General features: G+C 48.5%; 1 protein-coding gene across 4 annotated transcripts in view; it reads left to right on the top strand.

Moving 5' to 3' along the window:
- Positions 1–18,313, top strand: part of larp4ab (La ribonucleoprotein 4Ab) — a 35,765-nt gene extending 17,452 nt beyond the window's left edge. For 3 of the 4 annotated variants that reach the window (XM_015344480.2, XM_015344482.2, XM_015344483.2), the window contains exons 9-17: positions 118–330; positions 1,126–1,220; positions 2,176–2,217; positions 4,549–4,770; positions 5,597–5,648; positions 5,991–6,146; positions 6,446–6,582; positions 7,248–7,422; positions 7,998–18,313. In XM_015344480.2, the coding sequence (XP_015199966.2) occupies positions 118–330; positions 1,126–1,220; positions 2,176–2,217; positions 4,549–4,770; positions 5,597–5,648; positions 5,991–6,146; positions 6,446–6,582; positions 7,248–7,422; positions 7,998–8,372 (1,467 nt within the window). In that variant the 3' untranslated portion in view covers positions 8,373–18,313. The remainder of the gene's footprint in view (positions 1–117; positions 331–1,125; positions 1,221–2,175; positions 2,218–4,548; positions 4,771–5,596; positions 5,649–5,990; positions 6,147–6,445; positions 6,583–7,247; positions 7,423–7,997) is intronic. The other variant, XM_015344481.2, reaches the window with a different exon arrangement.
- The last annotated feature ends 1,296 nt before the right edge of the window (positions 18,314–19,609 follow it).

The raw sequence follows: 19,609 nt of genomic DNA, 5'->3' as shown, positions 1-19,609 counted from the left end.
TTTGATGCTCTGGATTATGAGGTGCAAGGTACGTTTTTGTGGTTAGGGCAGTTTTATTTATCTAACACTTTGCTCTTCTCTCTCTCCCTCCCTCTGTCCCTCTTGCGCCTCCTGCAGGCGCGGATAAAGGCCATCAACACGTTTTTTGCGAAGAATGGTTACCGCAGCCTGGACTCCAACATGTACTCCCAGCAGACCCAGAGCCAGTCCCAATTCAGCTCGCCTCTCTTCATGCAGCACGTCTACAGCCCCCAGCAGCAGTACCCTGTGTACGGCCTGGTGCCCCCAACCTGGTCCCCCTCTCCCACACCGTACTTCGAAACCCCCCTGGTGAGGCCCCCTTCCACCTGTCCTGAGGGAAGAAGGCTGGACTCCTGCGGCACTGCAGAGTCAGGATTAACGCATACAGAGGCAGTCCAGCCCCCCCGGTGTCCAGCAATAGTCACTTTCATCTGGGGCTCCCAGCTGACTGAAAGTGGCTACTCCTTGAGGGCTGCACTGGGCTCTTTTCATTCCACTGTACAATGCAATTCCTGAAGTGTTTTTCTTGTTAATCTGTTGTTGATTAGAAATGGACCTGAAAAGTCTGCTGGAGTCTGCCCCTCAAGGACTGAAGTTGCTTTAACCCTTACCTGCATGCAGATTAGAAGTGTATGCCTCTCCCACCATACAAGGGTTGTTGAAGAAAAATAAACAGGGTTTTATAGGACTCCTTAAATCATTATCTGCTGTAATGGAGAAAAGGTTTTTTTGCTTTTTTAGTTTGAATCGTGTAGCGAAAAGTTTGAAGTGAAATTAACACCAGGAAAACTCCAGGAAGCCAATAAAGGCTCCTGCTGCATATCAGTTTGATCTTTTTCAGGTTTTTAGTATCTCCAGAGCTTTGTGTGTGTATACAAAGCCTTTACTAAGGTGGCAGGTGCGAAATCTCCAGCACCTGGTTTTGGCTTGAGTAACAAGAGCCCTGAAACTGGCTAAACCTGGAGTGGATCAGCCTGCTGTGCAGCCGGAGTCAGTGTCCTCTAGTCTGTGTCGTCCTCCTTGCAGCAGGCTTGAAGCAGCCAAGCGCTGTTGAGATGGAAGAGAGGGTTGAAGACTCAGATCTATTTTTTTAACCCCTTTCAGGCTCCGTTCCCCAACAGTGGGTTTGTGAACGGGTTCAACTCCCGAGGAACGTACAAGACCAGCTCCAGTATTGGTCGCCCCTTCCACAGAAACCGGTAAGCAGACTTTTTCCTTCACCGTTCAACTATGTGAAGTCCAGAAACCGGTTGGTCATTTAGCATTCGGGAGGTTGGATAGCCTGTCTCCAAACCAGGGGCCTCTAGCCTTGGGCTTTCTGGATTTAGTTTCAGCTTGTGCAGTCAGTTAAACATTATAATTATTTTGGGAATGAGGCGTCAATAGGTTTTTCTTACGGTATTTCACCGAGAAGCTAAGAAACAAGTCAAGATGTATTCTACGCTGAAAAGAGAAGGACAGAAATGTCGTGTTTCGGTGTGGAATAAACCTTCACTTGTTCCTTTGCAGCCTACTCATGCTGATGCAGCCACCTACTTGAATTTCTTTTTGCTGAGATGCTTCGTTCAAGCTCCAGTTACCTATAAATGACTCGGAGCCAGGATAGAAGTGTTATAGGTGTGCAGCTAATCAAGTAATTGGAGTAGTTCAGGTGGGTAGCTGCGTAGGCTGCAAAGGAACAAGTAAAAGGTTTATTCCATGCTGAAAAGAGAAGAAAGAAAACGCAAAGTTTTGGTCCTTGGAGCCTTCTTCAGGTGTGGGTTAATTTAATTAACCAATTAATTAAATAATTGGTCCAACTGTGCTGCTGAGAACGGGGTTTGAATGAAAACAAGAAGACGCCAACCCCCCGAGGACTAGAGGGCATGACCCCGCCCCCCCCCCCCCCCCATCAAGCCCTGTGGCTTTCCAGAACCGGGAGTGCGGTGACTCTTTGCAGCCAGGGCTTTGCCAGTCATTTGTTCCAGCCTGGACTGATTACTCCTCCTGGAGCCAATCGCTGTGAAGACTGTAAAACGCTGCAGCTGGAACAGCTGGAGTTGCCTGGGAGAAGGTCTAGGTGTTGTGACGTGTTGTGAAAGGTGATGATAGGTGCCTCCTTGCTCTCCTGTAACAGTAGCTCTTCTCTTTCTCTCTCTGTTACTGTCCCAACAGTGTCCCACTCTACTCAAGAAAGAATGTAATAAATGCTTTCAGGTACATGACCATACTTGTGGCCTCACCGACTACTTTTCTGCTTTGTCTCCAACTTCACTCTCGGGCCGACGTCAGCTATTCTCATCCTTTTCGTTTCTTACATCCTTCCCTTTTTCTTTTAAGTTGCTAATATTCTGCGGCTTTGCATGATTTCTTCTGTGCTTTGTCTGTTTAATCAATTGGTCCTTACACGTTCAGAATGTCAGAACACGGTAACAAAAAGGAAGGGGGGGCAGCCCCCCCATCCATCCCGCTTGTGGGTGTGTTGATTGGCGGTGTTCAGCAGTTTAATCTTGCTGTCGGGTGAGCTTGCTTCCCTGTTGCTTCCCAGTCCGTTGGTCATATAGTCATGCCATGGTCAGTCTGTTTGATCCATTCATTCCGCCTGGTGCCAAGTGTCCTGGTCAGCCAGTCACCAGTCTATCCGATCAGCGCTGCAGCCAGTCTTTCAAGATGCCAGGAACTCATTCGGTCAGGGGATTGTGTTGCAGCCTGATTTAAAGTAGTTGCTCTCGTTGGCGATCCACCCTATCCTGAGGCTTGACAGCCTTGCTAGGTTGAGAGCACAGCGTTCTCTTACCGTGAGAGACTTTCTCTCTCTCACTGGTCTTATTCTCTTACTGAGAAGGATCTCTTCCTCCTTCCCTAGAATAGTAAAGACGAGACCACTCGGCCTGCCCTTCCTTGTCTCTATGACATTCCGCAGAACCTCGAACCGGGAGTCTCATTCTTTGTGGTGGCCACACAAACAAAGCCCAGCACTAAATTATGACTTCCAGAGCCTAATTAGTTTTTAAATGTGTCTATAGGATGCATATATCTTAAGGCCTTTTACATTTGATTAAACAAGACAGTCACTTTATTAAAGGTAGAGCCTGCAGAAGAGAGGATCTTATAGGATCTTGATTCCGTGTCTTTTGTCTTCAAACTATTCCACAGCTGGGCAACACTGCAGACACAGGTTGCAGTTCAGTTTTTGGTATCTTCTTTTAACACCAGTATGTAAGATTACTAAGAGCGTTCTATTCATTCATGAGTAATTGAAAGTTACCCAAAGGTAGACCACTTACCTCTATTTAAGTGCTCTGCGCCTGTGTCATTTGGCATTAGGCTAGGCATTTATGAAGCGTTGCTTGCAACCCTATAAACTGCAGTGTTTCCCCCATTTTCATCTCTGCTCCCTCACTCCCCAGCATGGTCGGGCTTAGTAAGCGGTCTGCCAGCATGCGCAGTCCTGGTTTGTGTTTGGAGAAGGGGTGGGGTGTTAAATCTTTGTGCTTGAGAGGCAAACCCTTGCTCCTTTGTTGTTTTTGGAATTTACAAGCAAAAAAAAAAAATCAGTGCAAAAATCTTACATGCAGAGATCCGTCCCCATGGTCGGAAAAAAAGTGCTTGGAGTTTTATCTTACAAGCCAATCCGGATTGTTTCTTCACTGCCTGGATAGGTAGGGACTCTCTGGAAAGGGAGTCTTGAAGCAGGGTGTGAATGTGCTGTGTGCAGACCTGGGGGAGTTTCCGAACTGAACCAGTAGAATAATTTCACTAGTGTTCTGCCTTTCGTTCCTGGTGATTCCAGTGCAGCTGTTCTGTAGCCCCCGTACATCGCAAAGCTCACCATACAGGGAGTAATGTTTAGGAAATTATAGTCCCGATGGAAAGGTGCCCCCTGCTGGTCTACTGACAACTCTTACAGCAGCACGGTTGTGAAGGCTCCGATCCCAGTACTGACCAGGCCCAGCCTCGTTTGGCGTATGAGATCTGCCGATCAAGATGCAAAGTGGGAACGCCGCCGTCAAGACTGAACTTGCATGGTGGCAGGTGAGAAGACATGAGGGCTCTGCGCTGCAGAGGCTGTGCACACGTCCTCAGTGCTTCCCTGTGGGACAGACAAACTGAAGACTTGCGGAACATGACTCGTGACTAGGAAGATCTGGAGTGTTCCACCTCCCTTGGGCCTGGGGGCCAGCGACCCCGATTTCACCACGTGAAGTCCGAAATCAAATGGCTAAAGCGTTTGATTGCAAATAATGCTTTAAAAATACAAGATGTAATTGACTTTGTAAGATTCTTTTTATTCTACATTGTTTTTACTCTTCCCTCCCTGTATCTTGGTGTGGTTCGCGCAGGGCAGAACCCTCTAACTCGAAACAGCAGTCTCCCAGTCTTAGCAGGTTGAGATCTAAAGCTGTATCTTTAATCAAAGAGCTGGCTTAGGCGTGAGGTTTTCTTCTCTTGTGTGGGCTGCTCATCCAGTAAGAGACATCGATTAGCCTGTTTGCATTTTTAACTTGTTTCATCTCCCCCCCCTCCCTGCTCCCCTCCCTCCCGCAGGAACCCTGTGAAGCCGCATCCAAGGGCCTCGGATGGATCTCCCCCCATAGTGGGGCCTGTGCCCCTGGTAGATGGGCTCTCTGGGCCCCGCAGCCCCCAGCCCCCCCGGACTGGGGCCACCGTGCTGGCCCCTCCTGAGCTGAGCCCTTCCTTCTCCATGAAGGACGCCCACTTGATGTCCACGGAGCAGAACGGGGATGCCGGCATGGTGGGCCGTGGCAGGTGGGGAGCAGGGAGAGGCCCAGCAGCAGGCACTCTCGGCCGCACACAGAATTCAAGAGGGCATGCATTTGGGACCGAGACCCGGTGAGGGCTGGGGGGCGGTAAGGGGGAGTGCTTCTTTCCACCAAGTGCGGTAGGAGTTTGTAGCAAACTTCCCAAGAGGGAGCTGGACCAGATGTATGCATCTCTAAACCAGAAGCAACTTCCGAGTTGCTCCTGAATTTGAGGAAGAAGAGCCTGGGGAGCTTCCGCGTCCTTGGTGTGTTTGTGCCTCGCTGAGTCCATCTCTGTAGTGTTCGTTCCACTGTGCCCTGTGTGCTGTCGGGGTCACAGGAAGGTCAGACCCGATGATGAGACACTCTTGCGCATAGAGGGATGCAGGGCTTTGGGGTGAACAGCTTTGGGGTGTCTTCGCCTTGTGTCTTTTGTTTCCCTCGTTCCTTCTCTTTTTCCTCTTTTGTTACCTCATGTTTCTTTTCTCCCCCTTCTTCTTCTCCTTCTCCTCCTCCTCAGAGCTGTGAGCCCCATTGCGTGGCCTGGCCCAGTGAGCACCAAGATTATGAGATCTGAGGGTCTGAAATGTCTCTTTTTTTGAATTCCAGTTTGGTGGCACCTACAGTGCTGCAGTTTTCTGATGCTTTTAGTCCTGGTTTTTCAGCTTTTAAGATCAGAATAGCCTTTGATAAATCAAGAGCAAGCCTAGTGTTCAGTCTGGCCCCTATCTGTATTAATCAGGAGATATTGGTATAAGGGGCATTTTTATATTTTATCCGTTTTGTGATCTTGAAAAGACCCTCCTAATGTGCCCCTGACTGCTGCATTGCAGGAGAAGCACTTACAGAGGGACAAGGCGGAGGAGAGAGGACGACCGCACCATGGTGAGTTTCCTGGCAGAAAGCAGGCAAAGAGAGACTGGCTTCAAGAACAAAAATATTTGAGGAGCACGTTTGTTCTGCAAAGTCTTAAAAAGACCAGAAGGCTCTTTCCGAATGGCTGGTCAGGGGAGGTCGTCGGCTGGGCCTGGGGTTGGGCTCTTGCAGAGTCACGGGTATTAGCGGGCCCACTGTGACAGGTGGAGTTCTTGCATTGCATCGGTGCCGTTCCCAATGATGGGCACTCGTCAAGACCCGCCCGATACAGCCCCCCCCCCACAAAGGACCTTCGCTGCGTTGCTACAGGGGAGTGTTCACGGTGGCTTCTTCGCCTCCTTGTGTTCTCAGAGGCCGCCCACCTCCATGGAGAAGGTCCCCACCCCCAAGTTTGACCTGGCTGCCAACAACTTCCCCCCGCTGCCAGGCTGCGTGGTGAGCACGCAGGGCGAGCCGCTGCTGGAGAACAGGATGTCCGACGTGGTCCGAGGGCTTAACAGGGATAAGGTGAGCGATACACTGGGGTTAGTAGCCATATGTTATGTAGCTGAATGTGCAGCAGGTCCATTTATATTGTCTAATTGCTCTTGTTGCTCAGGTTTTAATTCTGTGTTAGTTTGTAGTGCATTTATTTAGATAACCCTTATCTGCAAAGACTTGTTTTTCATGTGTGTTTCTTGTATCCTTGAAGGGACTTAGGAATCCGGACTTTCCCTCTAAATCGTGAGCTTTGGTTTTCATTTGCCTATCTTGTAGTCTTTGGAGTATGCTGATTTTATTTTGTTGTTGTGTTTCTGCTCCCTTAGCAACAGGATGTCAGCAAAGATTCCCCTGCCAGTTCTGTGTCTGTCCAGGAGGAGGCAGCATTGGTAACCAGCGCCACTCAGCCTGCGTGCAAACCTGCCAGCTGCACCCTGCCTTCCAGTGAGCCCCAAACCCCCAGGTAAGCCCTGGCTCAGGCTCTGGGTACAGCCAGGTCTAATCATCTGGCTACCCTTTTGGCTTCTCTAAAAAATCTGGAAAGAAAATCTATGCTTTGCTTGCTTTCGTAAAACACCAATGATATTCTGTGTTCCTTCCACAAACTTTCAGATCTGTGTATTGGTCCAGACAGCCATCACAAGGGGTTAAATTGATAATCATGTGACATTCCTTGGTCATATGACTCACTCACAGTAGGGGTGATGTCTTGATCATTTGAGAAGATTTGAGGGCAGAGAGGCCCACCTGTTCAAAGCTGTGAAAGATATTGAGATCTGTCTACTTGTGTGACCTGGGTTTAACTCAGTTCTGAGAGAGGAGTGGGTGGTACTGATTCTTGCAAGCTTTGTGCTTCGTCACAGTCCAAGGTGCAGGTCTTTGCTTCGAGATCAACAGCGAAGCAGGCACAGCATCGCAAGTGAAGGAATAGAAAGTTTAACATTTTAGACTGGAAGGAGGAGGAAATTTGTCTTGTGCAGAGTTGTGGGATGTCTTTCCCAGCTTGGAGTTGGCTCTCCAGATGTGCATGGATGAAACTCAGGGGTTATTTAGCTGCCAAGCCAAGGTAAGGCCCATTGGCGGCTCCTCCCGTCTGTGACTCCTTTGGCATTTTCATGATCTCTGCAGTGCCGTTCAGCAAGAGGTGAAGCTGGAGAAGACCGAAACTCCGGCCCTGAAAGAGACCCCCGCGCCTGCCCCTCTGCCCTCTCCGGTGCCGCAGTCCATCACGAAGCCCCCACGAGCCGCCGCCGGACCCCTCACCGCCAGTCCCGCCCCAGCCACTGCCACTGCATCGATATCGGTGAAGACCCGGCTAAATACACCTGGCTCTCATTCGAGTTCTTAGCTAAACCTTCTGACACGCCGGCCCAAATTAAAACACTGAAAACTCCCCTTCAGCAGGAGAGAAATGTCCTAAGCATGGAATCCCCCTGCAGCAGCTCCTTGTCTTGCTCAGTGTCCCTGGTCAAACTCGTTAAAGCCAATTCAGTATCTCAGGTTGCTCACCCACTAAACCCAAGTCTGAAGTTCTTGAATGAGAGTGTTAAGTCTTAAAAAAGTGGATTTTGTCATATAAAGTAAAGAGATGGGCACTATACTGTACTTTGAACAGGATTAAAAGCTACAACTTAATGTTTTAAACGTAGTGTTTGAAATTGCAGATTGACTTCCATCTGATCTGGGGAGTGATCGTCTAGCTTGTACTGCTCAGTACAACATAGAGCATGGATATGGGGGGTGGACTGGGCTTTAACAGGAGCCAAGCTATGAAGTCTGTGATGTTCATCTGTTAATAGCTCTACTTTATTGTCCTAAGTATCCGATGCAGAGAGATAAGAAAGGTCTGACCAGAAACCCTTTGACATGTTTTCCCAGGAGCCCCGAAAGCTGAGCTATGCTGAAGTGTGTCAAAGACCCCCCAAGGACCCCCCTCCCCCTGTGCTGGCACAGCCCCTGAGAGAGCTGCGAGTCAACAAGGCCGACGATCCCACTGCTACCACCAATGCCAACGCTGACAGGCAGGCCTCCGCCTCGGAAAAGCCCGCGGAGGGCAAAACCACGGAAGGGCGCCCGCACCGAGATTCCCTGGGGCCCTACCGTAACAATGGACCTCCCCGGGCGGGTGGCAACGCAGGCCACAAACTGCGCGAACAGCAGCGCCGCCCGCCTCTGGCCCGCCGGCACTCGCCTCAGGGCGCCCCCCGGCGCATCGGCAAGGAGCAGAACATCCCTCCGCGCTCGCCAAAGTAAAGACAACGGAGAGAAAGGAGGAAAGAAAAACTTTAAAAAAAAATCCAAACCTATAAATATATATATAGATAAATATATATTAATGAATTTAAAAACTGCAAACTTGAAGCGGCAAGGGGCGGCGCTAGACACAAGCTCTGCCGGACTTCACTGTCGAAGTAACTGCAAGCGGAAACGAAAGACAGGAAATTGATTAGAAATTTACTTGATGATGAATCTCATCAGAATCTCAGCTGATTTTGTGTTTTTTTTTTCTTTTCCCTCGCTGGCTCATGCGATGATTCTTGAGTTGATTTTTTTGTTTTGTTTTGCAGAGGGTGTTGCGCTATATATGCTGGTAGAATGGAGAGGAAAGGATGTGTTTTTGGGGATGGTGTCTATTAAGAGTTCATATGCACTAGCAAAGTGCGTATAAATTCAGATGCATTTATATCGCCTTTACTGTTGAAGTATTTTCAATTCGGGAAGCGGGGTGGGGCAGATGCTGCATTATTTAAGTTAAATGCTGTTGCAATCTGGGTGTTTTAAAATGGGAAGTTACAAACATGGAAGAAGCTTTTGCTTTTGTGGAGTTTTCTGTAGCGTTGGTTGTGTGTAGTGTTCATTTGGGAGCCCCTTGTGTTAACTGGCAGGGTGGGGGGTGGACACCATGATTACTGGGAAATAGTGTCTTTCTGGAATAGGGGAAGCTGCTGAAAGTAATTTCTGGGGAAGGGTGAGTCGGGGAGAGAGGAAGAGAGGAGTAGGGGTGCAGGCATCCCTATTTTAGCTTTGCCGCTCAGGAGACCCCGTTTTGAGATGCGCTCAACATCCACCCTGGCACCATATTCGCCTGCATGCTCGTCTGTTCTTTCATTTCAGGAAAACTGACTGATCCGCTTGTTCTGGCAGCTCTTGTAGACTTTTGAATTGCCAGTCCAGTCCTGGTTCCAAAATCGATGGATTCAAATTAATTCAAAAGTACTTTTGGTTGACAAGGGGTGGACCTTAGGAAAACTTGTTACCGAACAACTGTAACCCACTTATGAGAGCTCCTGAGCAGAGCAGTTTTGTGATGCCCTGCTTGTGGAAGAGGGGAAGTTCTGAAGCTTAGATGTGGGTTGGGACGGAACTAGACCCGAGGTCCACAGCCTGACCCAGAATCCTTCCTCCTCCCTTGCTCCTCTGGATGCACTGACCAAGCTTGTTTAAGAATGTACTGCAGTCTGTGTTGCATCAGTGTGGGGTTGGTTTACAATGTTCTGGCTTGAGTGAGATTCATTGAGACTAATTCACTTTCTCCAAGTAGTTATAAACATTCCTGTGCTGCCCCATCTCCCACTCGCCCCTTTTGACTGAGAAAATTTGGGAATGGGTCTTGGAATGGTTTCTTTGAGCGCCCCCTCCCCTACTTGTTCACTTACTCCTCTCACCCCAATTAGATGGCCCTGAGGGACAGATTGTGAGAATCAGTCCATTTAAGAATTAATTTTCTTGTTTAATAAATGCTCCCAGCTCCCCCTGCTAAAAAGCATGCAGCAAACCAGAATTCTGTTGCGTAGCTTTCTGATCTATCCCAGGCTTTGATAGCTCTGTTAAGTGAGGCTAACACCAGGTGAGCGCGATGCATTCTGGTCCCTTTCCTTTGGTTAAATTTGCCTTGATGAGACCACTCAGTGACCTCTCTACTCAGTGAGGACAGTTTTTATCTGTACTCTGCAGTTGTCTGCATCACGGATGGATTGCCTCTATGTGCTGCGGGAGACTGAGACAGTTTGCAGTGTCCTTATTGAAGTTGCAGAACTGGCAGGGGCCGGGGTTTTGCCCAATTATGCCTTCAAAGGTCTTTTTCCTTTTGGTTTAAGAGGCAGCCAGATGCCATCATTTCTCCATGAATCCCAGTGTTCAGAAGAGTCTGTGTCCCTCCTCCGGGCACCTGACTTGGTCTGATGTGGAATCGCAGACATTTTGGCACAGTCTGGCGGGCACTGTGTTGACTCCCAACAGGTGGAATTCTGTTTACCATATCCCCGTGCCCCCCTCTCTCCTGGTCCTGAAGAGGCGATGACTTCACATTGCCATTGGTTGAGTATCCTGTGAACAGTGGTAATTTAAACCCACTAAGTCACAAACCAACTCCACTAATTAAACTGCTCAACCCCTGTGCCTCTCCGGGGCCAGAAGTGAGGATGGCCACAACCGAAATGTGAATTTAGTTTCATTTTGTTTTTGCGTGTGTGTGTGTGAGAGAGAGGATGATCTAGTGCAGTGCGTTTGGTACGAGCATAGCAATGCGTGTGTTTATTCTTCAGGTCTGGATACCCCAAAATGAATAGGCCCAGGATGTTGGGGTGGGGTTCTTGTCATTGCAGCTGGTCTGTTTCTGCCACATAGTTTTGAATGTATCTATGCCATAGGAAAATCCAAAAATTGGGTTCAAGCTCCCAGAAGAGAGAGCATTAGGATAGGTTGGCCAGTGTCCAGCCCCAGTGCTGCAGAGCTGCAGGGTCTTCTGATTTCATGCACCCAGCTCTCTGTTAGTTGATTGAACTAGACAGGTTTTGTTTTTAGCCATAAGGATAAGAGCTCCCTGGATTTGGTTGGGTTGAGCAGTGTAGAGCTTTGGGCTTTGGTAGCATTCTTGAGAAATATATAAGATTGCTAAATATTGGGACTCCTGATCTGTTCTGTAGTTTGTATCTTGTGTCTTTTTATTTCTGTGGCATGTTCCGTGGCAGAGCTCTGCATAAGTAAAACTCTTTCTCTGAAGTTTCCTGAAGGTTCAGGGAGGAATGTCTTTTCTAAAGAAACAATCCTTTTTCTTCCCTCCTGTTCTTGCAGTCTTCTGTGCAGCTCCCTGTGGTCCGATTTCCGGCGCTGCTGGTGACATTCCAGCCCCCCAACTGGCACCGGCACCGACACCAACACTGAGCGCAGGCTGTGCTGTCAGCTACAGGGTCCTTCATCCTGCAGCCCTTTTGCTGCGGCAAAACTTTTTTTTTTCTGGGTAATCATGGGATTCTTTGCCAGTGCAAGCTCCACGCTGGGTGGCCCCTCCAGCAGGGCCCTGTTCCTGCCAGCCGCCATGCCCGAGGCGCTGTCCTCTGCCTGCGATTGCCCCTGACCGCTCTGCAGTGGCAGGCGTGCATGGCCGCACGGGGCTGGCTTGGGGGGTCCTGGCAGTTCCCCTGGGTGGTCTCGAAGGATCACATGGGGCACAGGTCACCCTCGCTGGGGCTTGCACTGAACGAGCTCCAGGGAGTGCAAGAACAAGACACCCTCTTTTCCATCTTTTGCATTTCTTCTTTCTTACTCACTTCTTAAAGACCTTGAAGGCTTCCTTGGGAAAGGTCTTCCACATTGGTTTCTAGATCCCATCCTCGTGGCTTCCTCAAGCAGGGGTAGCTCCTTTCTCTCCCTGCGCTAGCGCTGAGCAGAGCTGACCTTTTAACAGCGCATCTGTCCGCCGCAGGACTGTGCAGCCCTGGTGCTGGAAAGGGGCTGAGCTCTGCACGTTTCCAAGCCTGCTTACAGTTAATTGGCTTAATGGGTTGGGGGTGAGGGTGATTCCTACTCATTGCAGACCGGGGATCTCAGAATGTGCGGAGAGAGAGGGGCCTTGGGCAGTCTTTACACGTGGTCTGAATCAGGACCTGGTCTGAAATAGGCGGAGAAATAGCACTTGAGGTTTGAGACTTAACAAAATTCCTTGATCCTCGCCTGAGGGCATTGTCATGGATTATTTATTTATCAGAAAGAATCTTTTGCTGCACTTGCTCGTTTGACCTCAGAGTGATGACCTTGCTGAGGTGATTTTGTTTTTATTTGCGGTCCTGTATAACAGCAGCCTTTGTATTTTTGGGGTGTTGATTGACTTCAAGGGTGGGGGGGTTGGTGCCGAAGGGTGGAAAATCGGTCACTCCTGCTGTCTTCTGCCCAAGCAAGACATTCCTGTACGAAGGCACGGTTGCCTCTTTTCCTTGTATGGTTTCCTGGGAATCTTGGCACAGATAAAATCCAAACTGGTTGTTGAGTAACTGAGCAGGAGGGAACTCATCGTGTTGGAGTGGCATGTTAAAAGACCAGCGGGGCTGCATCAAGCAGAATCCTTGTTGATAGGCCTGTAGAGTTTTATGCAGTTGCATTTACAGTTGAGCGTATGGTTGAACACCAGGGAGGGAGGGTTGTTTTTCTGGGTTGGGGTATAGTGAGATTATGAAGTGCCCGATCTGTATGATGTCGAACTGTTTCAGCATATTGGTAATGAACTCAGTGCAGCTGGCTGGGAACGCATCTTGTAGTCCCTACAGTTGGGCAGCGACAGTGGTCGGTCAGTGCTGACCTTCTGTCCAGTGGAGACCACTGACGACTCTGCTGTAGCAGAATCTCAAACTAGACAGCTACCGGTCCCCTGTTCCTGTGAGGATAAGAGAAGTCACGATACCGATAACCATAACCATGGGAACAAGCCTCCCCAGCTGTCAGGACAGGAGTTTGAGAATCACTTTTAGCAAAGATTTTCAAATTCATTTTGCTTTGAGGAATTGGCAGGAGAACTTCCAGAAAGGCACCAGAAATGTGCTGGTGCAAATTTGTAGCAGTGGGCATCGTGGGGAATGTGGTGAGGGGGGAAGACTGGTCATTTCAAGCATGCAAGCTTCTTCTTGGTGCTCTTGTGACATCAGGAATTTGCTTTCGGGGAGACTGAGAGTGAGCAGGCGTGCTCCTCTGACACATCTGGATACGCTGCAGCCTCCATTCTGCCTGGGGGGCAAGAGCTTGGTTTGGATGTCATTGCCTCTTTCACCAAAAGATGGACTTTGATCAGCGCTGGCTGACTGATCTCATCCCTATTCCTGACAGCACTTAGAGAATCCCAGTCAGTCAGCTAGTGGTGTGTCTTCAGTCTCAGAGCTTGTATAGGATTGAACTTGCATTCAAGACTGGGTCAGTCCAGGGTGCTGCTTTATTTTTATACTGAAAAGCAATGATGTAGGTGATCTGGGGAACTCCTGCTGCTACAGAGATTTCTGTGTGCCTGGGTGGTGTTTGTCATCCCTTCCCAGCATGTCACTCTGCCCTGATGTTGACATTCATAGGCGTGAGTCCACCATCTTCCAGTTTTCCCCCTACTGGACACTTGGCACCTTAAAGTTAGTGTAAACACCGCCTTTAGGTCAGAGTGGCGGCAGTCACTGTAGGAATACTCCTCTGGGATGAAGAGGAGATAGCTAAGGTGGAAGCATTTTGAAGCATCTTCCAGGCTTCAATGCGCATACATGGCAAAGATCTGGCCTGTCTGATCCCAGGGGATTAAAATCCATTTTCAGGAGGACCAGCCGTTTCTTTTGTAGTTCGTGCTCCAAGTAGTTTTGGTAGGTACTATACTTGAATGAAGTGCATTTGTTAAACGACTTGGTGGTTGAGTGGGGAGGAGACTGAGCCAAATAGTAAAGCTTTTTGGAAGATTTATGGTGAAATGACACAAGAGAGCTGGGAGGTTTTGACTCCCCAGTCGGTGCTGCCTGTCCACGTGATCCAGCGTGACCGAACTGGAGCTCCCTCCAGCAGATCACAGGTGTGAGCTGGTGTGTCTCCCCCCCGAGAGGCGACTGAGGGCAGAACTGAGAAACTCGTGTGAGGCTGTGAAATCGGAAACGTCCTCGTTCGTTTGTGTTCTGGCAGCAGCTGGTTCAGCAGTGGGAAGTTAGAGCAGTGGGGTTGGAACCCAAGCATTTCCGATGACTAGCCACACAACTTGAGATTAGAGAAGGGGTGCCATTCTGTACTTTACTAGGTGGTGCTCTGCCCTGTACTACCAAATGTGCTGATATAAGGTGTGGGTGAGGGTTTTACCCCCCTCTCCCAGTCTCACCCCCCATCTGCTTTGAAGGAGATAACGAGACTGAAGAGGTCAGGCTTTTGCAAGGCTTACTGCAGTTTGATTCCTTGTATTGCATATTATTCATGTTGTTTTTGTTAATTTATTTATTTTAATCAAGGACGTTCAGTGCAGGTTTTCTGGAACGCCGTCGGCCTTGTTTGTGCTGGCGATTTTCCCCAGATCCCTGCGGATATGTAATTGGCGATGACTTCTGCGAACATCCCTGGGTGTTGTGGACTAGACTCCCACTGAACAGTTCCTTTACCTGCTGCCGGACACTTGGGTGTAAAGAAAGGTGCTGGATTCTTTCGGATCTGGATGCCTTGTTTTGAGAAAGTTGACCTAGACCTGGGAAGGTGCGTTTTCAAGTCTCCTGGCTTGATATCCTGTTTGGTGGAGTCTGCTGCAGGTATCCTGGAGCCAATCAAATGTGAATCAAATCAAACAGCTGTTGAGTGGGGTCTGTTTCAGTCTGAAAACACATGGTCCAAGACCAGGGCTGTGCAGTAGCTAGTATTCAGTCAGTGGATTGTGTGGGTGTTGCAGTGCATAGGTCCATATACAAAAAAAGAAAACACTGGGGCTGTTTTATTTTTTTTTTATAAGTAGCTAGTGACCTTGGGTAATCGATTTGAAATGCACTAACTTGTTAAAAAATAGAATCAATGTAATTTTTAGACCTGCAAGTGTTATAAGATGACAGGCTTGCTGAATTCACAGTGGTAGGATTTTTTTTTAATTTGAGGAATTCTGTACAGGGATTTGAGGGTGGGGGGAGGGGGGTAGGTTTACAGTGGGCTGCGGGAGTTGGAGCCGCTGTCTTCTAGAAATCTTAATAAACCAGATGCTTTAATGAAAGCAGTTTTTCCCATGTGCTTGTTTTATTTGACCTGTATTTTACTTGATCCTGGCTCTGTTCAGTACCGCGGGTGTAAGTGCATCTGCTGTTAGTATCTAATTGAATGCAGTTTGTGCACCAGCTTAGTGTGACGGTACAGCAGTGTGTATAGTAGCTCAGTGCTAAATAGAAGATGGGGAACCTCTGTGCCTGAATCTGTAGAACAGCATTGCCTTGTTCTCTTTACTGCTTCCCTTATACCTCTCACTCCTCCTCAGAAGCCAGGGAGACGTCAGCATGTTCCTGCTGAGACCGCCTGATGAGTTTCATGAGCCCCCCGGGCTTCTGAGTTTCATGGCCTGGTGAAATGCCCTGGTGCTTGGCCCAAGAAACACTGCAAAGAATTTCACCATGCTCTCCTGCAGGTGGAGTTAGACTGCTATGGAATAGCTGTTTCAGCCCAATATCTGCAGGTGCAGGTTCTTGTGCAAGCCATCAAGATGCATAGTACAAGCTCATTTTTTTCAGCATTTGCATAGATGTGTGCTGTCAGAAAGAAAGTGGGGGGGGGGGTCGTGGGGTCACCAGTCTTGGTCCCACAGGGCAGGTGTTTCTGCAGGGATCCCAGGTCAAGTATCTGAACAGTGGAGAGACGTTTAATTGGTCCCAGTTAAATCAGATCATGACTGGATTGATTCATTGAGAGTCCAGCTGTTGTGGAAAAACACCAGAATGGGGGACACCTGGCTGACACGCACATACTGCTCCAGTGGCACAGAGACATGCACAGGAGCCTTCAGTTTGTAAAACCTGAACTGGATTTGACCCGCCATGCAGTGGAGAGGCAGTTATCAGTGTCTGCTGGCACGGACTGGCAATTCAGATCCTGGATTATCATGCCCGTTTCTGGTTTTCGTTCCATTTCCCAACCTTAATGACTTAATTGAATCAATTGGGCATATCGGAGAAGTTTGCTGTTTAGCCAGGTCGAAATCAGGTGCTAGTTCAAACTCGGCTGGAACCGGGCCCTCCAGGACTGGGGCTGTCTGTCCCTCATGATTAGTAGTAATGCAAGCGAGCTCATTTTTTAGTACTTGGGTCAGGGGCATGTGCCAAGAGCTTCAAAGTGGGGTTTTAGTTATATTTCATTTAGCGTTTTTATTATTTTTAAGATTGCTGCGAGCGATTTGGTTCATGTCATTACTTAAGAGGAGAGAGTTCCCTCCCTTTCCATCACAGGGGGTCGGCATTGTGCCGGGGGTTTGGGAAGTAAAAAAAACCAAAGACTCCACCATCTCATCTCTCTCCACCCAAGCACGGCAGCCGGGGCAATTAATGAGGCCAGTGTGTCTCCATTAGCTCTCTAGTGAACAAGCTTGTCTGTCAGTCAACAGAGCCCCATTCCTAACTCTTCCCTGAGCCTCCAGGGACAGGAGGGAGAGCTGGAAGTCTTGACCACACGCGATTATTTACTGCCACACCCCATTGTTTCACGGGAGTGAAACGATTGCCCTTTAAAGATTTTTTTATATATATATAAAATAGAAGTTGAGGGTTTTGCTATTTGTCTGTTTTTTTTTTGTGTATGCAATCCCCTTGTCGAGGTTGAATCTGGACAGTGCTTTTTACAGTGCTGGGATGAAAGGGTTTGTTCAAGGCAGAGCATGGGTTCTCATGACCCGGCCCTTCTCTGCCGCAGGATGTTGCCACCATCTCCTTCGTCATTATTTAATCACCAGGATCAATAACGGCACTTAATGTGCCTGTTGGAAGAAGGTCAGGAAGGACTGCGTGTGAGGTTGGCCTGTAAACTGTGCTGGCTGAGTGATTGTTTCTTGTCAATTTATAAATTTGTGGCAGTCAGAATGACCGTAATTGCCTCCGAGCGGTGAGTTTTGCCCTCTAGTGGTGGGTGTGTGTGTAGCAGACCAAGGACAGCTAAGTCGACCAGCTCGAGCGCAGCCCTCTGTGCAGAATGTGGGGATTGTGTGGTTTTTTACTTTTTTTGTCGTTAATAATAATGTTAATGTTACACAGTGTGTGAAAATTAAAAAAGCTCAGTACATAGTACTTGATTCATCCTAATGATAAACTTCAAAATCTTTATTTTTAAAGATTGTAAAAAAAAAGGCAAGTGTATAATATTTCTGTTGATTGCAAAAGCTGTGCTCCTAGACTTATTTTTTGGGGGGGCGGGGGGTTAGAGTTCTTAAATTTATCTACTGTACATATGTTAAATATTAAATTTGCAGAGATTGCAAAAAAAAGGATTTTGAGCAGATTGAGGCTATGAACATGGTTGTTTTTGTTTTAAGCAAGGTGTCAGACAAACATCTGGCAGTATACTTAACCTCACATTATTGTTGTTAACCAGACTCTCTCGTTCCCTCTGTGCGTCGAGTCTGGTGATGTTTCATTACTGTGAATAGGAATAGAGATCACTTTACAAATCAAAAGACACCCTCCTGTATTGGCTCCACGCCCATCAGAGGTAAAGTCGGGGGATAGTCATCCTCGTACATTTCTGCATATGTATATTCTAAACCAGCCCCCGCAGTGAACGTCTCTGCTCAGGGAGTAAGCCTGAGGGTTAGACAGCTGGAGAGAGTTCCCCACGACGGTCCTCTTCGCCCCTTGCTACAAGGGCTTCTCGTATCCCTGTGGTGAAAACGCGAGCTCGGCTGGAGGTGGTTTCCTCTCCTTCCTTGCCAGTGTGGCTGATCTGGGGAAATTTGCTCAAGGTTAGGGCTTGTTAGCTGGCTGTGGTTGAAACCCTCGTTCACCACCTTTTCATTTGAGTGACAAAACGCCGTTCGAACCCCAGCAGGCTGAGTCACCGGACCTCCTTAACTGGGGACAATGCACACAGGCGGGAGAGGATGAGGAGGGCACTGACGCCGGTCTGTCAGTCCAGGCGGACGTGGGTCGTGGTCTTGTCTTTTTTTTTTTATCCATTATCAAAGGGCTTTCTGTTGCAAAATGGAGTAAAATATCTGTGCTTTAGCATTTCCAAACAATTTCTTATTTTGTGGATCAGTTGTGTGTGTACATTGAAAGCTGTGCTTTGATTGGGGCTGTTTTTCTTTCTTGAACTGTGTCGTCATATCAGTGTTTTGGCACAGAGAGCCCAGGGGAGGTTTGATCCTGTGTGTTGACTGGCTGTAGCCATGTCCGTTTTGCTGTTGTGTAAATTTGGGCACGATCATGTGAAATTAGTAAAAACTGAAATGGATCTCAAAACTGTTTCTCTGTTAAAAAAAAAAACGCCTATAGGTTGAAATTCAGAATTTCTGTACCAGATTGACACCTCTCTGTTTGTTACGTGCGCACACTGCGTTGAAGCATCTGAACTTGATTTGATGACGACGAGCGACTGCTGCAAAACACGGAGCACAGAAGGGAGCCAGCTTCAACATCCTTGTTGGCTAGTTTGGCTTCATGCTTCCTGAAGGTGTCTCTCAGTTCTTCGGTTCCCAGGTCTCCAGAATCGGGTTCGGGAGGCTCCGGGTTTGAGCTCTTGGCTGTGCCGCTGATTGCTAGGGCGCTGCTGAGCCCTCTTCTGCAGCTCCGTCCCTCCGAGGAGACGTTGGTCAGCTGTCCTGTCGGCACCGACTGCAGCAGCAGCAGCTGTTAATCATCACTCCCCTCCAACGCCACCGGCCCCGGGACTGAGCTTCTCAGCGATTTAAAGGCTTGAGATACGCGTCTGATTATGATATGTATGTATGCTGCTGGAGATGAAATCGGGTTGGAAAATTGGGAATTCTTGCAGTCTGGGATTGGAGGGGTCTCATTCACAATCACTGGGATCTTTATTAGCTGTTGCTGGGCCTCGGTGTTGTCACACTGGATCCGCATCCAGACGCATTGCAGATCACTAGTGATAAATATGCTTTATTGACCTATGCTATCTTGTCAGCGATTCCTCAAACACTGAGCAGTCCATTACAGCAAGCTTTCTGGCGAATGACCCCCTTAAGGCTGCGGGGTACCCCAATTCCTGTGTCTCGGGGACCTTGCTAGTACCTCAGCCTGCTTCTGTGTGCTGCCTTTCCAGGTGTCCTCTGTGTCTGGGATGTTTGGATCAGGATTTCCGGAGTTCTATTCGGGAATCCCGCTTGTGTGTAAATCTCTCAAAACCAAAGTTAAGTGATCAGAGTGGTGGCGAGGGGTGGGGGGGAGATATCAGGTATGTGAAACTGGGGGGGGAAGAAAACATTCTAAAAAGTAAAACTGTTTTTAATTTTGGAAAATCCCTTTTTTGGGTTGGACTGTTAGTTGGAAAACCACTGTAAAAACTTGTTTGGATTTCTTTTTTTCCTAAAAACGTCCTCTCACTGTTTGCAAACATTGCCTGGCTCGCTCGAGGGGTGTACTGTTCTCTCCACTGGGACAGCAGCCCTGTGACGGAGTGAGATGAGACAATTCTCTGGTTGGGACCAGTCCACCTGTCTGTCCCACTTGGCTACACCCCGCCTTCGTACCCTGATGTCCAGAGTGGGGGGGTTGGGTGGGTGACCAAGGCTTTGCTTTCGA

This window comes from Lepisosteus oculatus, chromosome 1 (genome assembly GCF_040954835.1).
Source record: "Lepisosteus oculatus isolate fLepOcu1 chromosome 1, fLepOcu1.hap2, whole genome shotgun sequence".
NCBI lineage: Eukaryota > Metazoa > Chordata > Actinopteri > Semionotiformes > Lepisosteidae > Lepisosteus > Lepisosteus oculatus.
Note: the sequence above shows the minus strand (reverse complement) of the source record. Positions and strands in the feature narration are given on the sequence as shown.